The 22649-nt window shown below is 41.0% G+C and overlaps 1 protein-coding gene across 1 annotated transcript in view; it reads left to right on the forward strand.

Moving 5' to 3' along the window:
- The first annotated feature begins 432 nt into the window (after positions 1-432).
- Positions 433-22649, forward strand: part of Maob (monoamine oxidase B) — an 86015-nt gene continuing 63798 nt past the window's right edge. The window contains exon 1 of the mRNA XM_048336515.1: positions 433-610. Within this exon, the coding sequence (XP_048192472.1) occupies positions 565-610 (46 nt within the window). The 5' untranslated portion in view covers positions 433-564. The remainder of the gene's footprint in view (positions 611-22649) is intronic.

The following is a 22649-nucleotide window of genomic DNA, read 5'->3' on the forward strand; positions in this document are numbered from 1 at the left end:
TTTGCCCGTCTCTGTCTCTCTGTCTCTATCTTTCTTTTCTGGGCTCTTTATTTCCTAGTTCTCTCCTCATCTATAATATGGGTTATTGTAAACTAAGATAGGAATAGAGATGAAAGGCTTGGTGCTAGGCCCTTGAAAAGCCTCAATATTTATTCTTATTTACTTTACACTTGAGGGAGAGGGAGTAAGTGGGGAGCTGCTGGAAAACAATCGGATCAGCCAACCTCTCGTTCCCCAAGCTTTGTAAAAAGCTGATTGGAAAATACCATGCAGGAGGCCATGGGGTGGTGGCCGGCAGAAGAGACAATCTGAAGTCCCCCATCTGTCGGCTGGGGCGCCCGCCTCACCCTCACAGGCCCTGGGCGGCTGGGCGGGCCTCTGAGCTTCTGGCGGGGGCGGTGGCCGAGCACTCCAGCCCGGGTGGCGCGTCGGCAGAGCGGGCGGGGCTGCGCGTCCAGGCGCTGGGGACCCGCAATATAGCAGCTCGGCCCAGGCTCCGGTGCACAGGGGAGTGCGCAGCGTGCAGGCCAAGGCAGAGGCCCAGAAATCGGAGCAGCAGGCATCATGAGCAGCAAATGCGACGTGGTCGTGGTGGGGGGCGGCATCTCAGGTCAGTCTCGCTGCACATTCGGACAGGTGGCCAGCTTAGAGGAGTCCAACAGGGCAATCGCAGGGTAAAGGCTGATCCTGGAGTCCCCCCAGATCCGTGGAGATCTAGCTGATCCTCTGCACCACACCCCCAACACTCTCTGGGTGGCGGTGGGGGTGGGGGCGGTAGAAGTCAGGGACTGGAAGCCTGTTGAAGGTCTGGAGCTAGACTTTGAACTTCTCCGGAAGGCTGTTACAGGCCTGGGCTCGCCAGAATTTTCGAAGGGAGGGAAAAGGGGTTGGAGGGTGTGTGTGAGAGAGACTCTTGTTGTGGAGAGGGGGCAGGAGCTGCAAAAGTCATTTACTTCAACGGGACCCTCCTGCGTGCAAAGAAATATTGCTATCTTGGTATCAGAACCTGATTGCAAGATTCCTGCACAGCAAGAAGAGGTTGGACCCTGGCTGGTCAATGATCAAAGGACTTTGCAGATTAATTCTTTATGATTCCTTGCTTGTCCTGGGGTCTACCTGAGCCTGCAGGGCCTTTTTGACAAATACCTCCTAGTCCCTCACCTGCTAAGCTCCCCTTACCCAAAGCTCTATGCTTCAGTTAATGCTTCAGTTAGTCTCCATGGTCCAGCCCATATTTGGTAAGGATGAGTTAAGAGATGACCCCTGACTGTAGGCACAGCACGAGCTCAAAGCACAGAAAACAGAAAGGATGCCTTCAGTGGGACTCTCTAAGATAGTCAGGCAGATTGTATGGGGTGGGGCCAGTGGGAATGAGTAATACACTCAATACAAGCAGTTTATCACACTCCTATGGGCTGCTTTTGCCCAATTCCCAGGGCTTCTGCATATATGAACAGTAATGGAAAACACTTCCAGGATCTGGAGAAGTCTTGTCTAAGACTTGCCTTAACCTGATCTTAAATAGCCTTCTGGAAGAGGGGCCCACCTTGCTACTTGTGAGGAGGGGAGGGCATGGGGGATCCATTGTTATGAGCCTGGAGCACATCAGATGTGGGGAGCTCTCCCTGGTCCTAGGCTGCTGCCTGGAGCTAGGCCAGAGTTCTGGTAAATGTCTCTGTCTACCCTTCTGAGTTCATCCATGGCAGGCCACCAGCCTGGTGCTTGGGGGACACAGATGCAAAGGATAACATGCAGAGGTCAGCAGGGTTGTGCACATATTCAGTATACTTTAAAACTTTTTTACTTAAATTCTCTCTCTCTCTCTCTCTTTCTCTCTCTCTCTCTCTCTCTCTCTCTCTCTGTGTGTGTGTGTGTATGTGTGTGTGTGTGTGTGTGTGCTTGTGCCAGTAGTGAATCTTGAATTCAGGGCCTAGGTGCTGTCCTTTATTGGCTCTCTACCACTTGAACCACAGGCTTTTTGGAGTCTTGCAGACATTACTGCCTGGCTGGCTTCCAGTTGTGATATTCAGATCTCAACCACCTGAGTAGCTGGACTACATGCATGGGCCACCAGTACCCAGCACATAGTCAGTTTCCTTGGAGTATTTTTGATATCTTCTTTCTCTTAGCCTTCACAGTACACCTGCCTTAGGGTTAGAAAATCTTACAGATTTGATGACTTTTTTTTGTTCATCACCTCATGTTACAGAAACTGAGAAGTGAGAAAGCCAAACTTCAAAGCCCAGCCTTACTCAGTTGCTTCAACTGCTACAAGTGCAATGATGCCACTTAGTTGTAGGCCCCCAACATCCTTTTGTTACCCAAAGGGATATCTCATGGATTCACATTTTTCTGCTTCTCCTATATTCAGTTGCCTTTTCTGATTTATACTCTAAATCTTCAGCAGTATTTAGTTTTGCTGGTGTGAGGTTTTTTTTTTTCAGTTCTGAGGATACCCCACCATGCCCAGCCCTTATACCCCAAACCTTCAAACCTATGTATATTAGTTTCATACAAGGGAGGTTGGTGAGGGTTTAGCTCTTTTTCTAAACAGTAATAGACTTCTATATTTATCCTCAAATTCTGATTAAACAAGCGAGAATAGCCTTGTCTTTACTCAGGAAGACAGACATTGCTCTAAGAACTGAGAAAGTCAAATTTCAAAGCCTAGCCTTACTCAGTTGCTTTAACTATTACATTGCAATGACACCACTCAGTCATAGCTAGGTTACAGAGACATTGTAAAAGGCAAGTGACATGATGTGCGTGAGTACTGGCTTTGCAAAATGTAAAATATGGCATGCAGGGGCTAGGGGTATAACTCAGTGGTAGAGTGCTTGCTTAGCATGTGTGAGGCCTTGCCTTGGATTCCATTCCCAGTACTGCAAAGAAGAAACAAAAAAGGCAAATATGTATGGATGTTATTTGGGTTGAAATTATAATTGAATGGTAGAGAGCTGGATTTGCTCCCCAAGTATACAATCAATCCATTAATCAATAACTAAAATATGGTACAAGGCCTCATAAGAATTTTGCTCAGTTATTCAAACAGTAGGCATTAGAAGAGGCTGTATAATGGAATTAAAATATGTGTCATAGTACCTAGCACTGGTGGTTCACACCTGTAGTCTCATCTGTAATTCTAGCTACTCAGGAGGCTGAGATTTAAGGATCATGTTTCAAAGCCAGCCTGGGCAGAGAAGTCTGTGAGATGCCTATCTTCAATTAAGCAGCAAAAGCTGGAAGTAGAGATATGGTACAGCTGGAAGAGGAGCACCTTTGAGCAATAAAGCTAAGCAAGAAGCACAAGACCCTGAGTACAAGCCACAGCACCCACATATTCAAAAAAGTGATCATGTCAAAAGAGAAGACAACGTGTTGGTTGTCCCAGAACTTTAGAGAAGAGCAGGAGGGTCGTGATTTTAGGGACAACCTGGGTCACATAGCAAGACTATGACTTTAAAAAACAAACAGAAATAAAAAAAAAGGGAACACTTGTCAATCCAAGAAGGGAGCTGAGATTTTCCCCCAAGGACAATATAAGAAGTGATTTCTAGTGGTCTCTGGTGATCAGTTGCACCATAAGGTGACTATCAATATAAAAAAAATCACACTGTACTGAATACTTATGTTTTGGTGCCAGTCTTGGGGCTTGAACATAGTATCTGGGTGCTGTCCCCTTTTTTGCTCCACTTCTGACTTTTTGGCAGCCCAGCATGGCTCTGAGAAGAAACTAACAAAAAATCATTTGAGATAAATTTTGGGAGCTGTGTTTGTCATTCTGCAAAGATATGACTCTTCTATTGTCAATGAACAGTGATGAAAATTTTTCATTCACAAAGAAATGTGTGTGAAATGGCTGGAAATATGAGGGACTGTTGGCCAAAAAAGAAGGGAGTGATGAGGAGAGAGGGTAGGCTCTGGGTAAAAACAGGACATCTGAGAGTTGAAGGTGCTAAAAAGACACCCAGGATGAAAAAAATCTAACAGCTGAAAATATTGGAAAGAAATTGTTGTCACTGAGGTGTGTGACAGAGAAGTTTTAGTTGAAGCCACTGGGGTAAATGAAGAGGACAACAGCAAGAATGTAGAGTGTGGAATTTTAGAACCAGTCATTGACACCATAATATGTGTTTACAAGTCTCTGAATCTCACTCTGGTTTTCAAACTTAGTTACTGATTAAACTTGGAACAGTCTAGTGATTAGCTGATACATTTTTTTAAAAAGCTGTCAGCAAATTTTAATCACTTCTTTTTTGATAAACAGAGATATACAGAGAGTATACCTGGTTAATATATAATGTTCTTTTTGATGTTTAAAAAAAACACCTCATGGCAATTGTAGAATAGGTCTTTTTTCCCCTAGAAATACATATTTTATAGAAATAAATCCCTACCAGAAGTTCTTCCATGAAAAAGCCCAGGTCATCTCCAGAGATTTGGTGAAGCAAATAGTGTTTCCCAAATGAGCAGTTGTCTCAGTCTCAAATCACCATGTTAGGATTTGGGTTGGCAGGACCACAGGAACAATCTTTTGCAACCCTGGGGTGGATATTGCTCAACTATCAAAATTAAAGTGGAAGAATGAGAAACTCTGAGCAGAAACAAGAGTGTGGGGTACTTTTTGGTCTTGTTTTTTTTTGGGGGGGTTCTTTGGTGTAGGGGATCAGGCTTAGGAATGAAGATTTGGTCATCTGAGAGATATTTGTTTGAAATCTTTGGAAAAACTGGAACGAACCTTCCAAACTGTAACCAGATCAACTGGCTGGTGATTGTGTAGCTGTGATTGTGAGCCCAGCTGCTTATGGGTGTCACTAATCTGAGTAGGGATTGTCACAGGGCATCATGAACTGAGGGGTGCTGTGGGCAGATGTGGTCAGATGTTAATGGCCAAACTTCCTCCTCACTTCTGGTGAAGAAAAAAATGGAAAAAATATTTGGGCTCCTTTTAACTTGAAAAGGAGGAGGAGGAAGAGGAGGAGGAGGAGGAAAGATGGAAGGAAGGAAGGAAGGAAGGAAGGAAGGAAGGAAGGAAGGAAGGAAGGAAGGAAGGAAGGAAGGAAGGAAGGAACAAAGAGTAGGAGGGTGAGGAGGAAGAGAAGAAAGAGGAGGAAGAGAGGAAGGAGAGTAAGAAGATAGACGTGTCTGTCTAGATAAGGAGAGGACAGAGGCAATCCAGCAGGAAGCTTAGAGCTCAGGCTCTCCTTGGTCCCTGGAACACCCTGAATTCTACGTCAGGAGAAAAATCAGAAGTTCTAGATCTGTACTTCAGCAACAGTTCAGCCTGGCTCCTATTGCACTTCCCAGTTGGTCTTCATTTTTTCAGTTACCTGATTCCTATTTTAACTATGACTAGAAATAAATACATTAATAGCAAATGCTGTGCTCCTTTAATCTTATACAAGTAAAAAGGAATTTAGCTGGGTGCTAGTGGCTCACACCTGCAACTACTCAGTAGGATGTGGATCATAGTTAGAAGCCAGCCAGAGCAAGAATGTCTGTGAGACTCTCATCTCCCACGAACTACTCAGTAAAGACCAGAAATGGCACTGTAGCACAAGTGGTAGAGTGCTAACCTTGAGCAGAAGAAGCAGAAGCTCAAGAACACTGCCTAGGCCCTGAGTTCAAGCCCTGGGACTAAAAAAAAAGAAGACAAAAGAACGTGTTGACTGTGGACTGCAGACTGGGCAATCAGTCAAGAGCTTGGCTTTTCATGACGTCTATGTGAAGTTGCAGAATGAAAATGCCTGTCCGGTTCCTCTGCCTTCGTCTCACATCTCAGATACATGTGTGCAAAGTGCTGGCTGTTGAGCTGTGTGGGCAGAGCCAGGTGCTACTAAAGCCACAATTTCTGAGGTTTTGTATATCCTCAGAAGTCATCAGAACAAGTATAAAACAAGTCTGGGCCACTCATAGCAGTGGCCACAATTCCTTCTTCACTGAGGTCTGGGCTCCCTACCATACCAGGGAAGTGGCAGAGCATAGGCATCTTCCCTGGTTGCACCACTAACTAGCTGTTCCATCTTAAGCCAAAAGGTTAACCTTTATTTGCCTTCATTTTATTACCTGGTATCTGCTTCATAAGATAGTTGAGAAGATCAAAAGAGAAAATGCAAAGTACTTGAAGCTGGGCTCATTTAGGATAATTAGGCTGACCAAAGGGCTATTCACCCCCTAGTGGGCTGAGGAACTGGTTTGTGGCAATGTGTGTGTGCATGTGTGAATGTGTGTGAACACATGTGTGTGTGCGCACGCATGCGTGCGCGTGCGCACACATACACACGCGTAGAATCTTACCTTGCAATTGAAAGCTTCTTTCAAGTTCTGCTTCTTTGGTTTGTATGTGATTTACCAACCCATGTGATACACAGAATCCAGAAGTTCAATTTAAGAAGAAAGCTTAAACTCTATAATTATTTTTAAGATATATCTAAAAGATAAATATGTCAGATACTATAAATGCAGAATAAATTGCTATAAGAAGACATGGTATTGATTTGGTGCCCAGCAGGTATTAATATTAGAATCACCACACAGTTTTTATGTTTAATATTCATTTCCCTGTTGGATTTTGCCTATGAAAATTTTCCCTGTGAAAATACTTATATCGAAGTGAGTTCCAGTCTTTAAATCTTTGCCCATACCAGTGTAGCCATTTCCTCTGTAGCAATATTTTGGCATCCTTTCTTCACATTCACATGGCTGCAGATATGCATGTGCACATCCATGCGTGCACACACATACACACACATGTTAACAAGATTTTAATGAAGCACTGATCTCATGCAACTGATCTGTACATCATTAAAATTTGTTTTAAAGTATCACAGCATGTAACGGAAGGAGTCAACTGTTCTAGCCATTCCTGCATTTGTATATGTGTATGCTGGAACTGGGGCTTGTACTCCAGGTCTCTGCTCTGGTTTGGCTCTACCATTTGAACCACACATCTACATTAGCCTTTTCCTAGTATTTTAGAGATAGAGTCTCAAGGACTTTTTCTACCTGGGCTGATTTTGAATCCCAGTTCATCCCTTGAATGTTAAGAGATAATTAAGTTTTTAACCTTTCTCTAGAAGTTTGAGCCTCAGTAGATTTCCACATTACATTGGCCTAGTAAAGTCTGTGTAGAGATGTGTCATTGTCAACCCTATCTCTCTAAGGCCAGGTGAGGTGGCAAAATGCCTCCAATCCCAGCTACTCAGGAGATGAAGATGAGGAGGATCATGCCCAAGCCATCTTAGGCAAAGGAGTTAGTGAGACCCCATCTCTACAAAACAAACTAAGAGTAGTCATATGTGCCTGGAGTACCAGCTACACCAGAGGTATAGGTACAAGGATCATGGCCCAAGGCCAGTCCCAGAAAAAACCTGGAGACCCTATCAGAAAAATAACTAAGGCAAAAAAGACTAGAGAAGTGGCTCAAATAGTAAACCACCTGCCCAGTAAGTCCAAAATCTTGATTTCAAACTCTAGTACTGGAAAAACAATATTTCTCCAGGTATAAATATTGACAAATAGGGCACTATCACCAACTTCTAGTATGTTAGTACATTTATTTTTTCTTGTTAACATCCAAACAATAAATGCACATGTATGTAACTGACATATATTGAATGGGAATTCCTCCAGCTTAAACAACATATGAAAATAACAAATATAGAATTGTTATAAATGACAAGGTATAATGGTATAATACACATTACACTGGGTGTCAGCAGCACCAAGAATAAATAGAATGCTTACTACAGTTGCATATGACTTTGTATAAAGTCACTTCACTTTCATCTTTATATTTGATGGACATCATAGGTAATTTTGGCAGCTCTCTATGATTATTACTATATTTATTTTCCATACTTTATTTGATTATCTATTTAATGGTCTCTGAACTTTCCCCTTGTCCTAAGCTTCTCAAAATCAGGGACTTCATATGATTTAATTTCTCCATCTCTGGTGTTTAGCAAAGTACTATTCAGCTCACTCCAGCCCTCTCCTTCCATCCCAAATTAAATGAGGATCATGGGCCTTCTCAAGCTCTGGACCAAGAGAAGGAGTAAGTTCTGCAATTGCAAACCTGTTGAAAGAATGAAGCTAACCTACTAGCTGAAGAAAGAGGGAAAATGATGTCAAGTCTCTCCTGTTCTTCTAAATGCAAGTCACCTACCACTTCAGCACCAAGAGCCTTATGAAATGGGTGGGGAATGATCTTAGGGCTAGGTCCAGGGTTAGTTAATAAGTATTAACATGTTTCTGGCCACTGCTACGGATTGAATTTAGGGCCTTGCCCTGAATTAAAAAAGGAAGCCAGCTGACTAGGCCTGGTGTCAGTGCCTCATGCCTGTAATCCTAGTTATTCAGGAAGCTGAGATATGAGGATCAGAGTTTGAAGCCAGCCCAGGCAGAAAAGTCCATGAGACTCTTATCTCCAATAAACTACACAGAAAAAGCCAGAGATAGTGCTGTGGCTCAAGTGATAGAGTGCTAGTCTTGAACACAAAGAGGCTCAGGGTCAGTGCCCAGGCCCTGAGTTCAAGCCTCAAGACTGGCATTAAAAAAGGAAACCAACCTTTCTCTCTTTTCTCTGACATGGTACAAAAGACCATGGTTCTTTACCAGTTCATAGTCATAATTCATTGAAGTTGAAGGTCTTAAAAATTACAAATTTGTAGGACGAGGAATATGGCCTAGTGGCAAGAGTGCTTACCTCGTATACATGAAGCCCTGGGTTCAATTCCTCAGCACCACATATATAGAAAAGGCCAGAGGAGGCGCTGTGGCTCAAGTGGCAGAGTGCTAGCCTTGAGCAAAAAGAAGCCAAGGGACAGTGCTCAGGCCAAGCGCCAGGACTGGCAAAAAAAAAAAAAAATTACAAATTTGTAATTACAAAACACAAAATTCAATTGTGTGAAATCTTAGTGGTGGCAAGTACGTTTTTCCTTCTGCTGTCTGCAGGCAACTTGGAGCTTGAAATTCCTACCATATGCCTACCATCATTTACTGGGCATATATATTTTTACAGCTCTTTTTAATGTACAGCATGCCATTTATCTTGCACTTCCAAAAGTTTGCTGCCATTAACTAGATAGCTATTATGCTTCAATGCAGAAAAGAAAATAGCCTTGTAACTAACCATATTCTATGATTATTTTACCCATTTAGATAAGACATTTGTATAGTCTTTGTCCACAGCCTATTATAGCAGCTGATCAAACAGCTGTTGCATGTTCTACATTTTAATTTCCTTTCTAGTTTGCATTCACCTCCTGGGACAGATTTTTGTTTATTTACGAGAGCTGCAAAACATAGTTGGCTGTTGCATAACAACCCATTTATGCAATGCCAGCTAGTCAAAAATCAAACAGCCCTTGTGCAGAGCTGATGATTAGCAGAGAGAAAGGTGTACACTTAAGTAAATTGCTGTCATTTCATCAAGTTTGTTTCCCATCTCTCGGTTTTTGTAGGACAGAAGAATCAGTCTGTGAATTTGTGGATTTGTTAAAAAAAAAAAACTTATATTAGCTTAGGTGTGGTGGCTCATGCACGTGATCCAAGCACATGGAAAGTTAACACTAGAGGATTTTGAGTTTCAGGCCAGCCTGGGCTGAGATTCTGTTTCAGAAAACTAATCACTAATCAATCCATACTGGATGCAGTAATTGCCAAACATTGGGCTTGGAGTGACAATACTAGATGGGTAATGCATTTGCCCAATATGAGGAATTCATTATGCAGAGGGGGAATTGACATGTGTGAATGAATACCCTGAGGGGTTGTGGGTACTGAGAAAGACATGTTTACTTGGTTTAGAAGAGACTGAGAAGACCAGGTGCCAGTGGCTCATTGTAATCTTCTCAGGAGGCTGAGATCTGAGGATTATGGTTCAAAGCCATTCCAAGAAGGAAAGTCTCCATTAGCCAGAAAAATATGCCAGAAGTAGAGCTGTGGCTCAGATGGCAGAGTGCTAGCCTTAAACAAAAAGACCAAGAACTTCTGAGTGCCAGTGTTTCATGCCTATAATCCTAGCTACTCAGAAGCTGAGATCTGAGGATAAAAGCCAAACCAGGGAAGAAAAGTCCTTGAGACTTTTATCTCCAATAAACTAGTCAGAAAAAGCTAGAAGTGGCACTGTGGCTCAAATAAGGTTCAGGCCCTGAGTTCAAGCCCCAATGCTAGCACTCACAAAAGAGAGAGAAGAAAGAGGAAGAGGAGGAGAAGGAAAGGGGAAGGAGAAAAAGGAAAAAAGAAGAGAAAGAGACAGAGAAGATGGCAGCTTTGCTTGAAAAGTCTTAGATACCCTGGGGGAATATTTGGGCAGTAGGATTTATTGATGACAATAACAATCAGTTCAAATATTATTCCTTCAAATATACCTCTACAAAGACAAATGTAGGGGTGTAGGCCTGAAATTCCAGCACCTGGGAGGGTGAGGCAGAGGATCTAGGTTTGAGGCCAGCTATACAGTGAGACTCTTGTCTCAAAAATAAAACAACATAGATATACAGGTTGATAGATAGATAGATAGATGATTATATATTATATATACTATATTTTATAATTATATAATGTTTTATAATATAATTTTATATGTTGTATATGATTACGTATTATATATATATGATTGAGTGGTTGCAATGTAAATCTGTGTAAATCTAGTGGGTTGAAATATCCCTTTTTCTCTTTTTCCTATTGTACTTAAATGAGCAGTGCAGTAGATGCCTCTGTCCTTCTTCCTCTTTCTTTTCTTTCCCTCTTTCTCTCCTTCCTTCCTTCCTTCCTTCTTTCCTTCCTTCCTTCCTTCCTTCCTTCCTTCCTTCCTTCCTTCCTTCCTTCCTTCCTTCCTTCCTTCCTTCCTTCTTCCTTCCTTTCTACACTAAGAATGAAATCTAGTGCCTTACTAGGCTAAGCATGTGCTCTATCACTGAGCCATTCCCTTCCCTAAGCTTTCATCTATAGCATTTTCAATTAGCAGGTCCTGAGATGCAATCCTGTGTGACTCACCAAATGATTTAAGAGCCAGGAAAAAAATGTACTTTAATGGTTTTACAGTTGAGTAGAGGAGATAATAATTTCCATTTAGAGATGACAGCAGTCCTTTCTTCTAGATTGAGAAAGGCAGGAATCATATACTTTGGACCTGGAAGATTCCAAATAATGGTATGCGTTAAAACCAGCACACAGTCACGGGGAAGGATAGCCCCTCAATTGGTCACTTGTACTAGAGATGGAAGACAAGATGGGGACAGGACCTGAAGTAATGTGCTCAGAGTTCAGCAATGCACAGTACCTGGGAGGTAAAGATAGATTACCTAACAGCTCATTTTCTTGAAGATAATTAGAAAAATATAGAAAAGGCATTGACTGTATTATTTAGAGCCAAGAAGAAACAATTCATTGTCCTATTCCACAATATGGGGAGGGAGAGAGAGAAGGAAGGACAGAAAAAGAGAAGAGAGAGAGAGAGAGAGAGATCTTATCTAATTTATGCAAAACCTGATGGAGCTAAATAATTAGTATTGTATTGTCTAGCACTTTGAGGCTTCTGCTCTCAAATAGAAAAAGAAAAAGCACATTATTTTTATGGATGAATCAGTTTTAATCTTGTGATTCAGCCTTTTTTATTTACTTCCCACCTACATCTTGGCTGGTAGTATGTCATGTCTATCTCTGTCTATATGTTACTAGTCTTTCATTCAGAACACGTGAGCTGAATGCCTTCTACCTGCTAAGTGCTAGGAATGAACAATCAGAAAACAGTTGTCTATAGCCATACCACTCTGAACGCGCCCCATCTTGTCTGATCTCAGAAGCTAAGCAGGGTCGGGCCTGGTTAGTACTTGGATGGGAGAAAACAGTTCCTACTTAGCATTTCTGAGTACAGGTGCACGTGTACATGCACACACACTACACATACACACACACACACACAATTTAACATTGGCTCATGTCCAAAGGTCCTTTTTGCAGTCTCTTGGACAATGCCAGGAAAGGAGCCAAGTGTTCTGTCTTTCCTTATGGATGATGTGATATTGCTGGCCTGAGGAGGGAAAGGTGACTCTCACACATGTCTTTCGTGTTATCAGAAATATGGCCTTGCCCACGAGCAGTCACCATGGGAAAGAAAATCACATGGTCTTAGTCGATAAAAGGCAAAAACATCCAAGATACTCTTTGTGTTCTGCTTTTCTCTCCTTTTTCCTTTCTCTCTGACTCATGGAAACTGTCCAAGGAAAAAGAGAGGTTTCAGTAGATAAATCAGTTTGCTGGTCTACAATCTTGGGTTTCTAAGAGATAGAGCTGAGAACTGGAAGAGTACAAAGGCGTGAGATGAAAAAAGGTAGGACAGGCACTTATGTGTGGAAGAAAAAAAATCACTTGGGCTTGTGCTAGTTTTATTTCTGTATTTCAGTTTGTGAGAAGAATACTTACAAGAGGATGATAAAAATGAGAACATTAATGCTTGCCTAGCACACACGAAGCCCTGGGTTCAATTCCTCAGTACCCCATACACAGAAAAAGCTGGAAGTGGCACTGTGGCTTAAGTGATAGAGTGCTAGCCTTGAGCAAAAAGAGCTCAAAGACAGTGCCCTGGCCCTAACTTCAAGCCCCAGAACTGGCAAAAAAAAAGAGAGGATATTTTCCCCTCTCCTACTTTGTTTCGTGGGGCTTGAACTCTGGGCCCAAGTACTGTCCCTGAGCTCTTCAGTTCAAAGCTAGAGCGCTCTACCACTTGAGCCACACCACCACTTCTCGTTTTCTGGTGGTTAATTGGAGATGTGAGTCTCATGGATTTTCCTGCCTCAGCTGGCTTTGAACTGTGGTCCTCAGACCTCGGCCTCCTGTGTAGCTAGGATAACAGGTGTGAGCTGCTAGCATTGGGCTACTACTGTGTTCTTTATTTTATTTTATTTTTTTGCCAGTCCTGGGGCTTGACTCAGGGCCTGGGAACTGTCCCTGAGCTGCTTTTTTTGCTCAAGGCCAGCACTCTACTACTTGAGCCACAGCACCACTTCCAGTTTTTTCTGTTTATGTGGTACTGAGGAATCGAACCCAGGGCTTCATGCATGCTAGGCAAGCACTCTACCACTAAGCCACTTTCCCAGCCCCACTACTATGTTCTTTTAAAGATACATTTCACCAGTCATATTTACACTCTGAATTACTTCCTTAGCACACATTTCTTTGGAAAGTATTGGTAGGTAAAGATAGTAATTCATTTTTTTAAAAAAAAAAAAAGATTGTTTAGAAATTAGCTAGGTTGGGCTGGGGATATGGCCTAGTGGCAAGAGTGCTTGCCTCATATACATGAGGCCCTGGGTTCAATTCCCCAGCACCACATATACAGAAAACGGCCAGAAGTGGCGCTGTGGCTCAAGTGGCAGAGTGCTAGCCTTGAGCACAAAAGAAGCCAGGGACAGTGCTCAGGCCCTGAGTCCAAGCCCCAGGACTGGCCAAAAAAAAAAAAAAAGAAAGATAGAAAGAAATTATCTAGGTTTTGGTTGCTCGTGCCTAAAATCATAACTACTATGGGGTTCAAAACCAGCCTGAGCAGGAAAGTCTGTGAGACCCTTCTCTCCAATTAACCACCAGAAAACCAGAAGTGGCGCTGTTCAAAGTGCTAGAGCATTAGCCTTGAGCAAAAAGAGCTCAAGGACAATGCCCAGGTCCTGAGTTCAAGCCCCACTACGATGAGTAAATTAAATCAAATTAACTTCTTAAATATTTTTGTACCATCAAAAGAAATCTCCACACTGTTTTGTAATCATTCTACCTCTGTAGCATTGCCTGGGCTGGACATTTCATATATGTTTGCAAGGTTCACCTATGTTCCTATGTTGTAGCATGTACCATTACTTTATTCCTCTTTAAGGTCAAACAATATACCATTGTCTGGGTAAAAATTTGAGCTGTATCCACTTTGGGGTTATTATAAATACTGCTGCTATGAACATTTGTACTTAAGTTTTTATGTATATATGTTTGCATTTCTTTTGGATGCATAACTGGAGGAAGAATTGCTGGGTCACATGTTAACTCTCTAAGATTTTGTTCTTGGTTTGTTTGGTGTTTTTTGTTTGTTTTGTTTGGTTGTGGTGCTTGAATTCAGAGCCTGGGTGTTGTCCCTGATCTCTTCTGTTCAAGACTAAGGCTCTGCCACTTTGAGCCACAGTGCCACTTCTGGGTTTTTTGGGGGTTTTTTTTTGGTGATTAATTGAAAATAAGAGTCTCATGGACATTCCAGCCATGGGTGACTTCGAACTGTGATCCTCAGATCTCAGCCCCTCCTGAGTAGCTAGGCTAATAGGTGCGAGCCACCAGCACCTGACTTGTTCTTGTTTTTTTTTTTTTTCCTTTTCTTTTGTTTGAGACAAATCATGTTGTGTAGCCCAGGCTGTCTTCAACTCACAATCCTCCTGCTTCTGCTTACTGAGTGCTGGAATTTGTACACTGAAGCTTTTGAAGATAATCTTAAGATTTCAAAGTATAGACTGCAATGATTTACTGCAAATCTCAGAGTGTTAGCACACCTACAAAGTCATTTTTTTTTCTGAGTTGCCTTCTAGAAAAAGGATAAGGGTACCTGGCTTCCTGGGTTGTCTATTCAGATTGGAAAAGATCCATTGGGCAAAACTGTAGCCAGCTTAGCTTCTTCAGGCAATATATTAACCTGAGGCTGACCTCATTATGACCTTAGTTAGGATTTCAAAAGCAAAGTAGAGATATGGCACCATGAACCATGCTTAACCCCACCACTCCCATCTTTTAGAGCTGACTGAGCCATCTTGAATGTTGGCCTAATAATCAAACCTAAACCTCCTCTGTGGAATTAAGCACAAAGTCCAAATAAGCCCTTGTCTTGGCAGGGATAAGTCCATTTATCCAAGTGCTGTTTACCCATCCCTTGCCTGTTGGTGTTATTTGTTGAGTCATGCCCTGACCATTGACATTCCTGGGAAAGAGTGTGAAATAAGATAAGCTTTCAAAATGAAATACCAACTAAACAGAAATGCAGACATACTGAAGTTTTCTATTCAAAACTGATACTCAGAGCCAGGTGCTGGTGGCTTATGCCTGTAATCCTAGCTACCCGGGAGGCTGAGATCTGAGGAGTGTAGCTGGAAGCTAACACCAGCTAAGCAGTCTGTGAGACTCATCTCCAAGTAACTGCCAAAAACCTAGAGATGGAGCTATGGCTCAAAGTGGGAGAGAGCTACCCTTGAGCACAAAAGCTCAGGGACAGTACTCTAGGCCCTGAGTTCAAGCCCTACTGACAAAAATAAGATACTCAGGAGACCAATTTTAAATTGATAATTTTAAATATTAGACATATTCTAAGTGATATTTTCTGTATATTATAGATCATAATGTATATGTAATGTGTACAGCACTAATGCTTACAAAATAGCACAACATTCCCATGAAAATCTGGATGAAAGAAAGTACTTGCAAGTGTGTTTAAAGGCATCCATGTATGTATATGATGTATGTGTTTACATAATTTTTTTGTGCCAGTACTGGGGCTTGAACTCAGGATCTGAACACTGTCCCTGAGCTTTTTATGCTCTATCACTTGAGTCATAGCTCCCTTTCTGGCTTCTTGTTGGTTAATTATACATAAGAGTCTCACAGACTTTCCTGAAATCCTCAGATTTTAGTCTCTTGAGTAGCCAGGATTACAGACATGAGCCACTGGCACTGGCTATATGTTTTGTTAGATTTTATATTTATCTCATCATAAGTATTTTCCTTAGTCACAATTCTTATGTGAATGCTGAGGCTTTTATGTTATGCCCTGAGCCTATAGTTAGTGATGATGCTATCAAGTTCATTCCCTTAATTGGTGAACAATAATTACATTGCATTCATCAGTTTAGAAAGCACAATATAAACATCATAATTAAATTCCAAAGTTTGCAGTATAATCTAATAAAGACCTATTTCTGGTGTTAAAGAAAAACCAATTATTGGAAACAGCTCCTGTGCCTTGAAAAAATGTGTCTCCTCTCCTCCATTCTGACCATTAAGCAGTAATTCAAGTCAATTTCATAAACTAGCAGGCAGATGGATGCATGTTTTAATTTAATTACATATGCGGTTGACCTTTGGGAAAGCATTTCTATTGATCTATTTACATCCATTTTTTCTGAAACAATAAGGATTCATAGCAATATAAAGGAAGATATGACTATGATTTACAGAGAAGTTCTGCAGTTATGAGACTTTATTTGCTTAAATTTAGGTGTCTAAAACATATAAAAAGCGTAAAGAAAAGTTGATCATTTAGATGGAGAATCCTGGAATTTTTTATAAGTTGATTTGAAACTTTTGGCACTCAAAGCCTGCTAGTTTAACATTTGGTTATATTTGTTTTTGGTCTTTTGTCATAGATGTTTTTGCTTGGCTCTGAGTATAGTCTTACTATAGATACAATTGTATACAGCACAATCATTTTCTGTATTATCACACTGTTTATGAACATAGTTCAACAGTAAGACACATCACAGCTTACTTAACTAGTACCAGACTAAAGGATATTATATATTAGGTAGTGATTTTGATATATAACACTTAACTAAAGATATTTAGGAATAATTGCATTTTCTATATTTAATACACATTTCTATATCATTTCCTTAACTTTGTATCACAAAGTAACAATTTCTGATTTAAAATTATGAGTTGAAAATTTTTGACAGAGACTGCCAAATTGCTTTTATGAATACTTTCCCAATGACTCCTGCAGCTAGCTTTGTTGCTTCCTTTGTTATTGTTGGGAACATTTGATTTCATCAAGAGGTGAATGGGACTGTTTTCTCATTTTTAATTATTAGCAAAATCAAATATTTTTCTTGTGTTTATAAATAATTATGTCTTCTGGAAGGATGATTTTAATTTAATTTGCTTTTGTCTTACAATTGGAATACAGAGTAGAATCTGTTCTTCATTTTGAATGAATCAGCATTTATTTATGTTGATATTTTTTGAACTGATAGGCAACTATTATGAAACACATTTTATCCAGGCTGTTTTCCTGGCTGAGAGCCCTTCAGCCTTCTAGAATATGCATAGAAACCATTCTGTGAGCCTCTCAGACATAGCCATGTTCAAATTTCACACCAGGTGCATGGCCACAGACACAGGGTGATGATTCCTGATACTGTAATTAAAATGGCCTAAATCCATAATCCAATAAGTAGACTTCTTTGAGCACATTTACTGCATTGTGGTATTAGTCCACGTAGAATTTTTGTTGTGATTCTATTACTTTTACAACCCTTCAGGGGAACTCAGTGCTTTCAAAACTCACCTTTAGACTTGGGGACATGACTCAGTGATAAGATACTTGCCTAGCATGCACAAGACCCTGGATTCCATCCTAACATTGCAGAAAGAAACCAAAATCATGACAAGCTTCACCTTTATCAAAATGACTTCTAGGTTTCTATATATTTTCATTCAAGCCAAGGTGCAAATTAAATATTTGTTGGCTTTGCAGAAAGAGGGAGAAAGAACTAGTAGGATATAGGCATGGACATAATAAGACACATAAAGTCCCCACAAGGACCTAGCACAGGGTAAAGGGGCTCCAGAAGAAAAGATTCATGCTGTCAAACATAAATACAAAGGACCAAAGAAGCACCGAAGAAACAACATAACCACGTGATTTTCTTGCTCCTTTGTCTAAGGAGAATTTGTCAAGGATGGAAGTTTCCTCTGCTCTGAAAGAAGGAATTGGCCTCTCCTATGAGAGATGGCTGGCTGATGTGACTGCTTGTGGCTATGTACTTGAGGGTACAGAGAATGTACTTAAAGGATGTATGCACACACGTACACATACATGCATGTACACACATGCTATTTCAGCCAGAATCTAACATCAAAACACATTTAAGATGAAATATGATAATCACAGTTCAAAGCTAGCACAGGCAGCAAAGTCTATGAGACTCACATCTCCAATTAACCAGCAAAAAGCTGGAGGTGAAAGTGTAGCTGAAGTGTTAGAGTGCTAGCCTTGAGCAAAATGCTCAGGGACATGCTCAGGCCCTGAGTTCAAGCACTAGGATGAACACACACACAAACACACACACATGTACACGCACACACACACATTAAAAGGCTAGGTACAGATGGCTCACACTTATAATTCTAGCTACTTTTAAGAGGCTGAGATCTGAGGGTCATGGTTTGAAGCCAGCCAGGGCAGGAAAGTCCATGAGACTCTTCTCCATCTAACCAGCAAAATGCTGTAAGTGGAGTTGTGGCTTAGTAGTGGAGTGGCAGCCTTGAGAGAGGAAAAAGTAAGGGACAGTGCCCAGCCATCCCTAATAGCTATCTGTCTGTCTGTCAATCTGTCTTTCTCTCTGTCTATCCTTTTTACAACTACTTGATGTGGTCAGATCCACACACTGAGACTTAATGACTTTTGACCAGCTATTCAGTGGCAGATCCAAAATCTGATAGTTGTTAAATTTGGTTTTTGTTTTGTTTTGTCTTTTGAGACAGGGCCTCATTTTGTACCCTAGGCAAGCTTTGAACTCATTCAGTAAACTTACCTAGTAGGTCTTGAACTTGTGATCTTATGCCTTAGCCTTCCTAGTCTGGGGGTTATGGGAATACACCACCACACCCTAATGAGATGTCTAATTTTTTTTTAGATAAACCCATTAAGATTTCTTTTTAGCAGTAATACAAATTCAACCCAATACAAACAATTAAAATAATTGAATTGGAAAGGAATAGTGCTCACCACTAAGCACTACATCTGTAAAATTTGAATGAAAGTACCTACATTGGTTTTTAACTGGGGGTGGGGACTGAGCAAGTATTCTAAAGTGAATGGGAAAAGAGGAGCTCAGCTACGGACCTCAAACACAATTAATTTCCCCAGGTAACTATGGAGATTTTGTTTTTCTTTCTAAATCTTTATAGCAGTGTTAATTTGGGGGGGCCAGTTCCTCCTCTGATACTGACTGACAAATTGAATCCAGGACCTCTTGCTGAGTTCTAAAATTATTCTTTTTTTCAAAGTATACTTTTTTCTAAAAAGGATCAAACCTCATAAAAGTCTAAGTAATTTCATCTGGGTTCTACTTACGACCTGTCTTCACAAACATTGCTAGCTTGTTTTGGCTTTCAGTTATGTCTTTTATCAAACCACCAGCTGGGTGTTGGCCAGACATGGAAAGCTTTCAACCTATCTCTAATCTGTTGGTATAAAATAACAGGAAGAGCCACTTTCCAAAAATAATTTGAGGGAAACATTTCAAATCATGGAGCTCCCCAAAAAGATTCTTATGGGTTCACATTGCAGCCTCTGCCTTAGCTTCTCTTGTTCTGGCTCTCTGTAGCCTCTTTCTTCTTATTGTGGGCAAATCAATAAGGGGTGAATTATTCACTTCTATGAAAACCTCTAATTGGGATCCTGTCACCCCTGGGAGCCTATTAGGTTAAGCTGTCAAGATGAGGTGACACCTGAGCACTTCTAGGGGATAAAGTAGATTTAGATGAACTCTCCACAAAAAAGAACTTTGAAAACACCAAATAATGCATAGAGAGGGAGCCATGGGGGAGGTTGTGTACTATTGCTAAATAGAGACTAGGAAGTAGAAGAGGCTAGAGAAATTGTGAAAGATTGCCTGTCACAGATCATGGGTTAAACAAGACAAGAAATGAGGAAGACTCAAATTTTAGACTCGAGAAAAATCTAAGCAGACAATTTTTTCTAATTAATAGCTAGGGAAAAAAACCTTTAGGATAATAGGTAGGATTTAACCATTCCCTAGTTTCATGATAGTCCATGATCATTCCATTGTAAACATCCCCCTAACTAGGGATTTTTTTAGTAGTTTGACAGACGTGCTCTGCTTAGGAGCAGGGAGTTGATTGGAATCAGTGAGGGCCCAGAAAAAAAATGGCATTTTCTACTGAGACCATATCTCCAATAAATGAGACAAAGCCCAGGTAGAAGCTTGAAAAGATTCTAAAACAGTGGGCCACAGGTCACGATTCTCACAAGCTGGGACTAGCTCTCTAGTGCCTCAATATTTTATCTTGGTGCTTGTTTTCAGGGCATACATTCTGTAGCCATATAGCCAATGTTTGTAGCTTTCATTGCACTCTCCTCACACTCTGCCCTGCTCTACTCATACCCACATGGAATGAAAAACAAAGGAAAAATTATTTGCAGCCAGATAGGCAGACGTCTGAATGTGTTTTATAGGCTAATAGCCTTACCTGAGTTTTAATTTTATGTGAGGATGGTCCCAGAATGGGAAAAACGTAAGCTGGGGTCATGGCTCAAGTGGTAGAGAACTTGCATACACGCCAAGGTCCTGAATTCAATCTAGGTAATAATAATATTGAGAGATTAAAAGATTATCTAGTCAATGCTCTTGACAGTTGGATGCTGGTGTTAGAGTTGGCCCTATAGCCACTGTGTTCTATTTTTAAAGAAAAAAACACCTAAGTGAAATGGAACAAACAAATAAAAATTAAGTGAAAGTAGTCAGATGCATGATTCAAAAGCTGCCTTTTTAAAAACACTAGGTTTTGGCCACAGACTCTATGTGCTTGCATGCATGTATAACTTCTGGTGCTTTGTTGTAAATCTTTGTCATTCCTTGGTTTGCAGGGCTCTTGCTTCAATGTCTGCCTTCATCTTCACACGGCATGATCCTTATGTGCATGTTCCTATGTCCAAATTTCTCCTTCCTTCCTTCTTTCCTTTCTTTTCTAAAATACTAGGGTTTAAACTCAGGCAGGTGCTCAGCTGATTGATCCATATCTCTGTTCCTTTTAATATGGTTACTTTTTTGAGATAGTCTTGCATTTTGCCTGGACCAGTCTGGATTGCGATCTTCCTATTTATGCTTTCTGACATACCTGGGACAAGAGGTGTATACCACAGTGCCAAGCCTTTTCTGCTGAGATGTAATTTAAGAACATTTTAGCTGAGCTAGTCTGGACCTGAGATCCTCTCCACCTCAGCTTCCTAAGTAGCTAGGAGTCCAGGGTTGAGCCACTGCAGCTGACTCAAGGGTATCAATCAGATTAGCTTAGGGTATATCCTAATGATCTTATTTTAACATAACCGTCTTTGTGAAATAGGTGAAAATTTGGAGGTCCTAGGGGATTTAGGCTTCAGCATAAGAATTGGGGGGAATGATACAATTCAGTGCTCAACATTGTTCTGCTTAAATTTACTTAGCTGGTTGTTTCTCAGTTCACTTACAGTTCCTCAGAGATGATAGCACGTTTTTCCCTTCCTCCAGGCTCCAGGCATTGATTCCAAGTCCTCTCAACTTTAGTGTGCCTTTGCCTTGGTAGTCCTGCACTAGGTAGAGAGGGTGCCTTCTGGTTCCTTTCTTTGTAGGCCATTGAGTTTTTCTTCTCACTTGGCACTTTTCTACAACTTGGCTATACTCACTGTGTTTCTGGCCTTTTCTGGAAGCTCCCTTTCCAAGTACTGACATCTGTTTCTTAACAATAGAAACATGTTCTAAAAAGTATATTGTTAGATAATTTTGTCATTGTATTATGGAACTCAGATGCTGCATGCACAGAAATTCAATGCCCAAGACACAAGTGTCAAGGAGAAAGCAGGCAGGATTTATTGAGCGTACTAGTGAGCCAGAAAGCAGATGAATGAACGTCTCAACTGCCATCTTCCAATTCTTTGGGGAATTGGGGAATAGTTACATGAAGATACGGTTAGGAGCTACGTGCCAGGACAATCTGATCCTAACCAGAGGTGGTGAACTCCTTGGGAGGCATTTCTTTGAAATCTTGAAGGCAGGAGATTTCCTTTTTTTTTTTTAATGGGTGTGTGTGTGTATGCCCGCGCATGCATGCATGCATGCATGCATGCACGCGTGCATATCTTTGGAACCAACTCAGAAAAACAGACAAGAATACAGGCGTGTAAAATGAAGGCCATAGTCTGAGAATTATAAAGGAAACAGGAATAAAACAAGATGAAGTAGAACTGATGACAACAGCCTGGTAGAATTGTGCCAACATCCTAATGTACTTAAGCCAGTTGTATGATGACATAACTGTTTCCTTGACGATGATTGGAGGATGCCATATCTCACAGCTATATATTAACCCCTCTGTGGATTACTAACAGTTTGCAGGATTGCAAGCATCTTTAAGGCAGAATATCAAACTAGAGAGCTGCTGTACGACCTGACCTCACTCTCTAAGAGAGACAGCTTTCACGAATGGCGCTAGGTAATGTAATATTAGGAGAGCATCATCACATGTGTGGTCTGCTGTTGATAATACACCCTCTTCCCTGCCCTGTGTCCTGTTAGTCTTTGCTTTTGTCTACAGGCAAGTTATGATTTAGGCATCAACTCCTTGGCAATATACAGCCTAAGAAGAATGGTGATATTAATAATATTTGAATTGTTGGGAAGAAGGGAAGAGGCTTTATTTTTCTTGTGGTGGGAATGGAACCAAGGGCATTATACAAGCTTATGGAAGAAAGTTCTCTACCATCATAAAAGGGTTTTGTTTTGAGAGGAAGCTTCCTTATATTGAGCAAATTGGGTAACATATTTAGGTATGTCCTCCAAAATATGTTAGAAGACATTTCTTCCCTTACGAAAAATCCATCCCCTTTTTACCAATAAGTCATAAAG

The sequence above is a fragment of the Perognathus longimembris genome, chromosome 28, assembly GCF_023159225.1.
Source record: "Perognathus longimembris pacificus isolate PPM17 chromosome 28, ASM2315922v1, whole genome shotgun sequence".
NCBI lineage: Eukaryota > Metazoa > Chordata > Mammalia > Rodentia > Heteromyidae > Perognathus > Perognathus longimembris.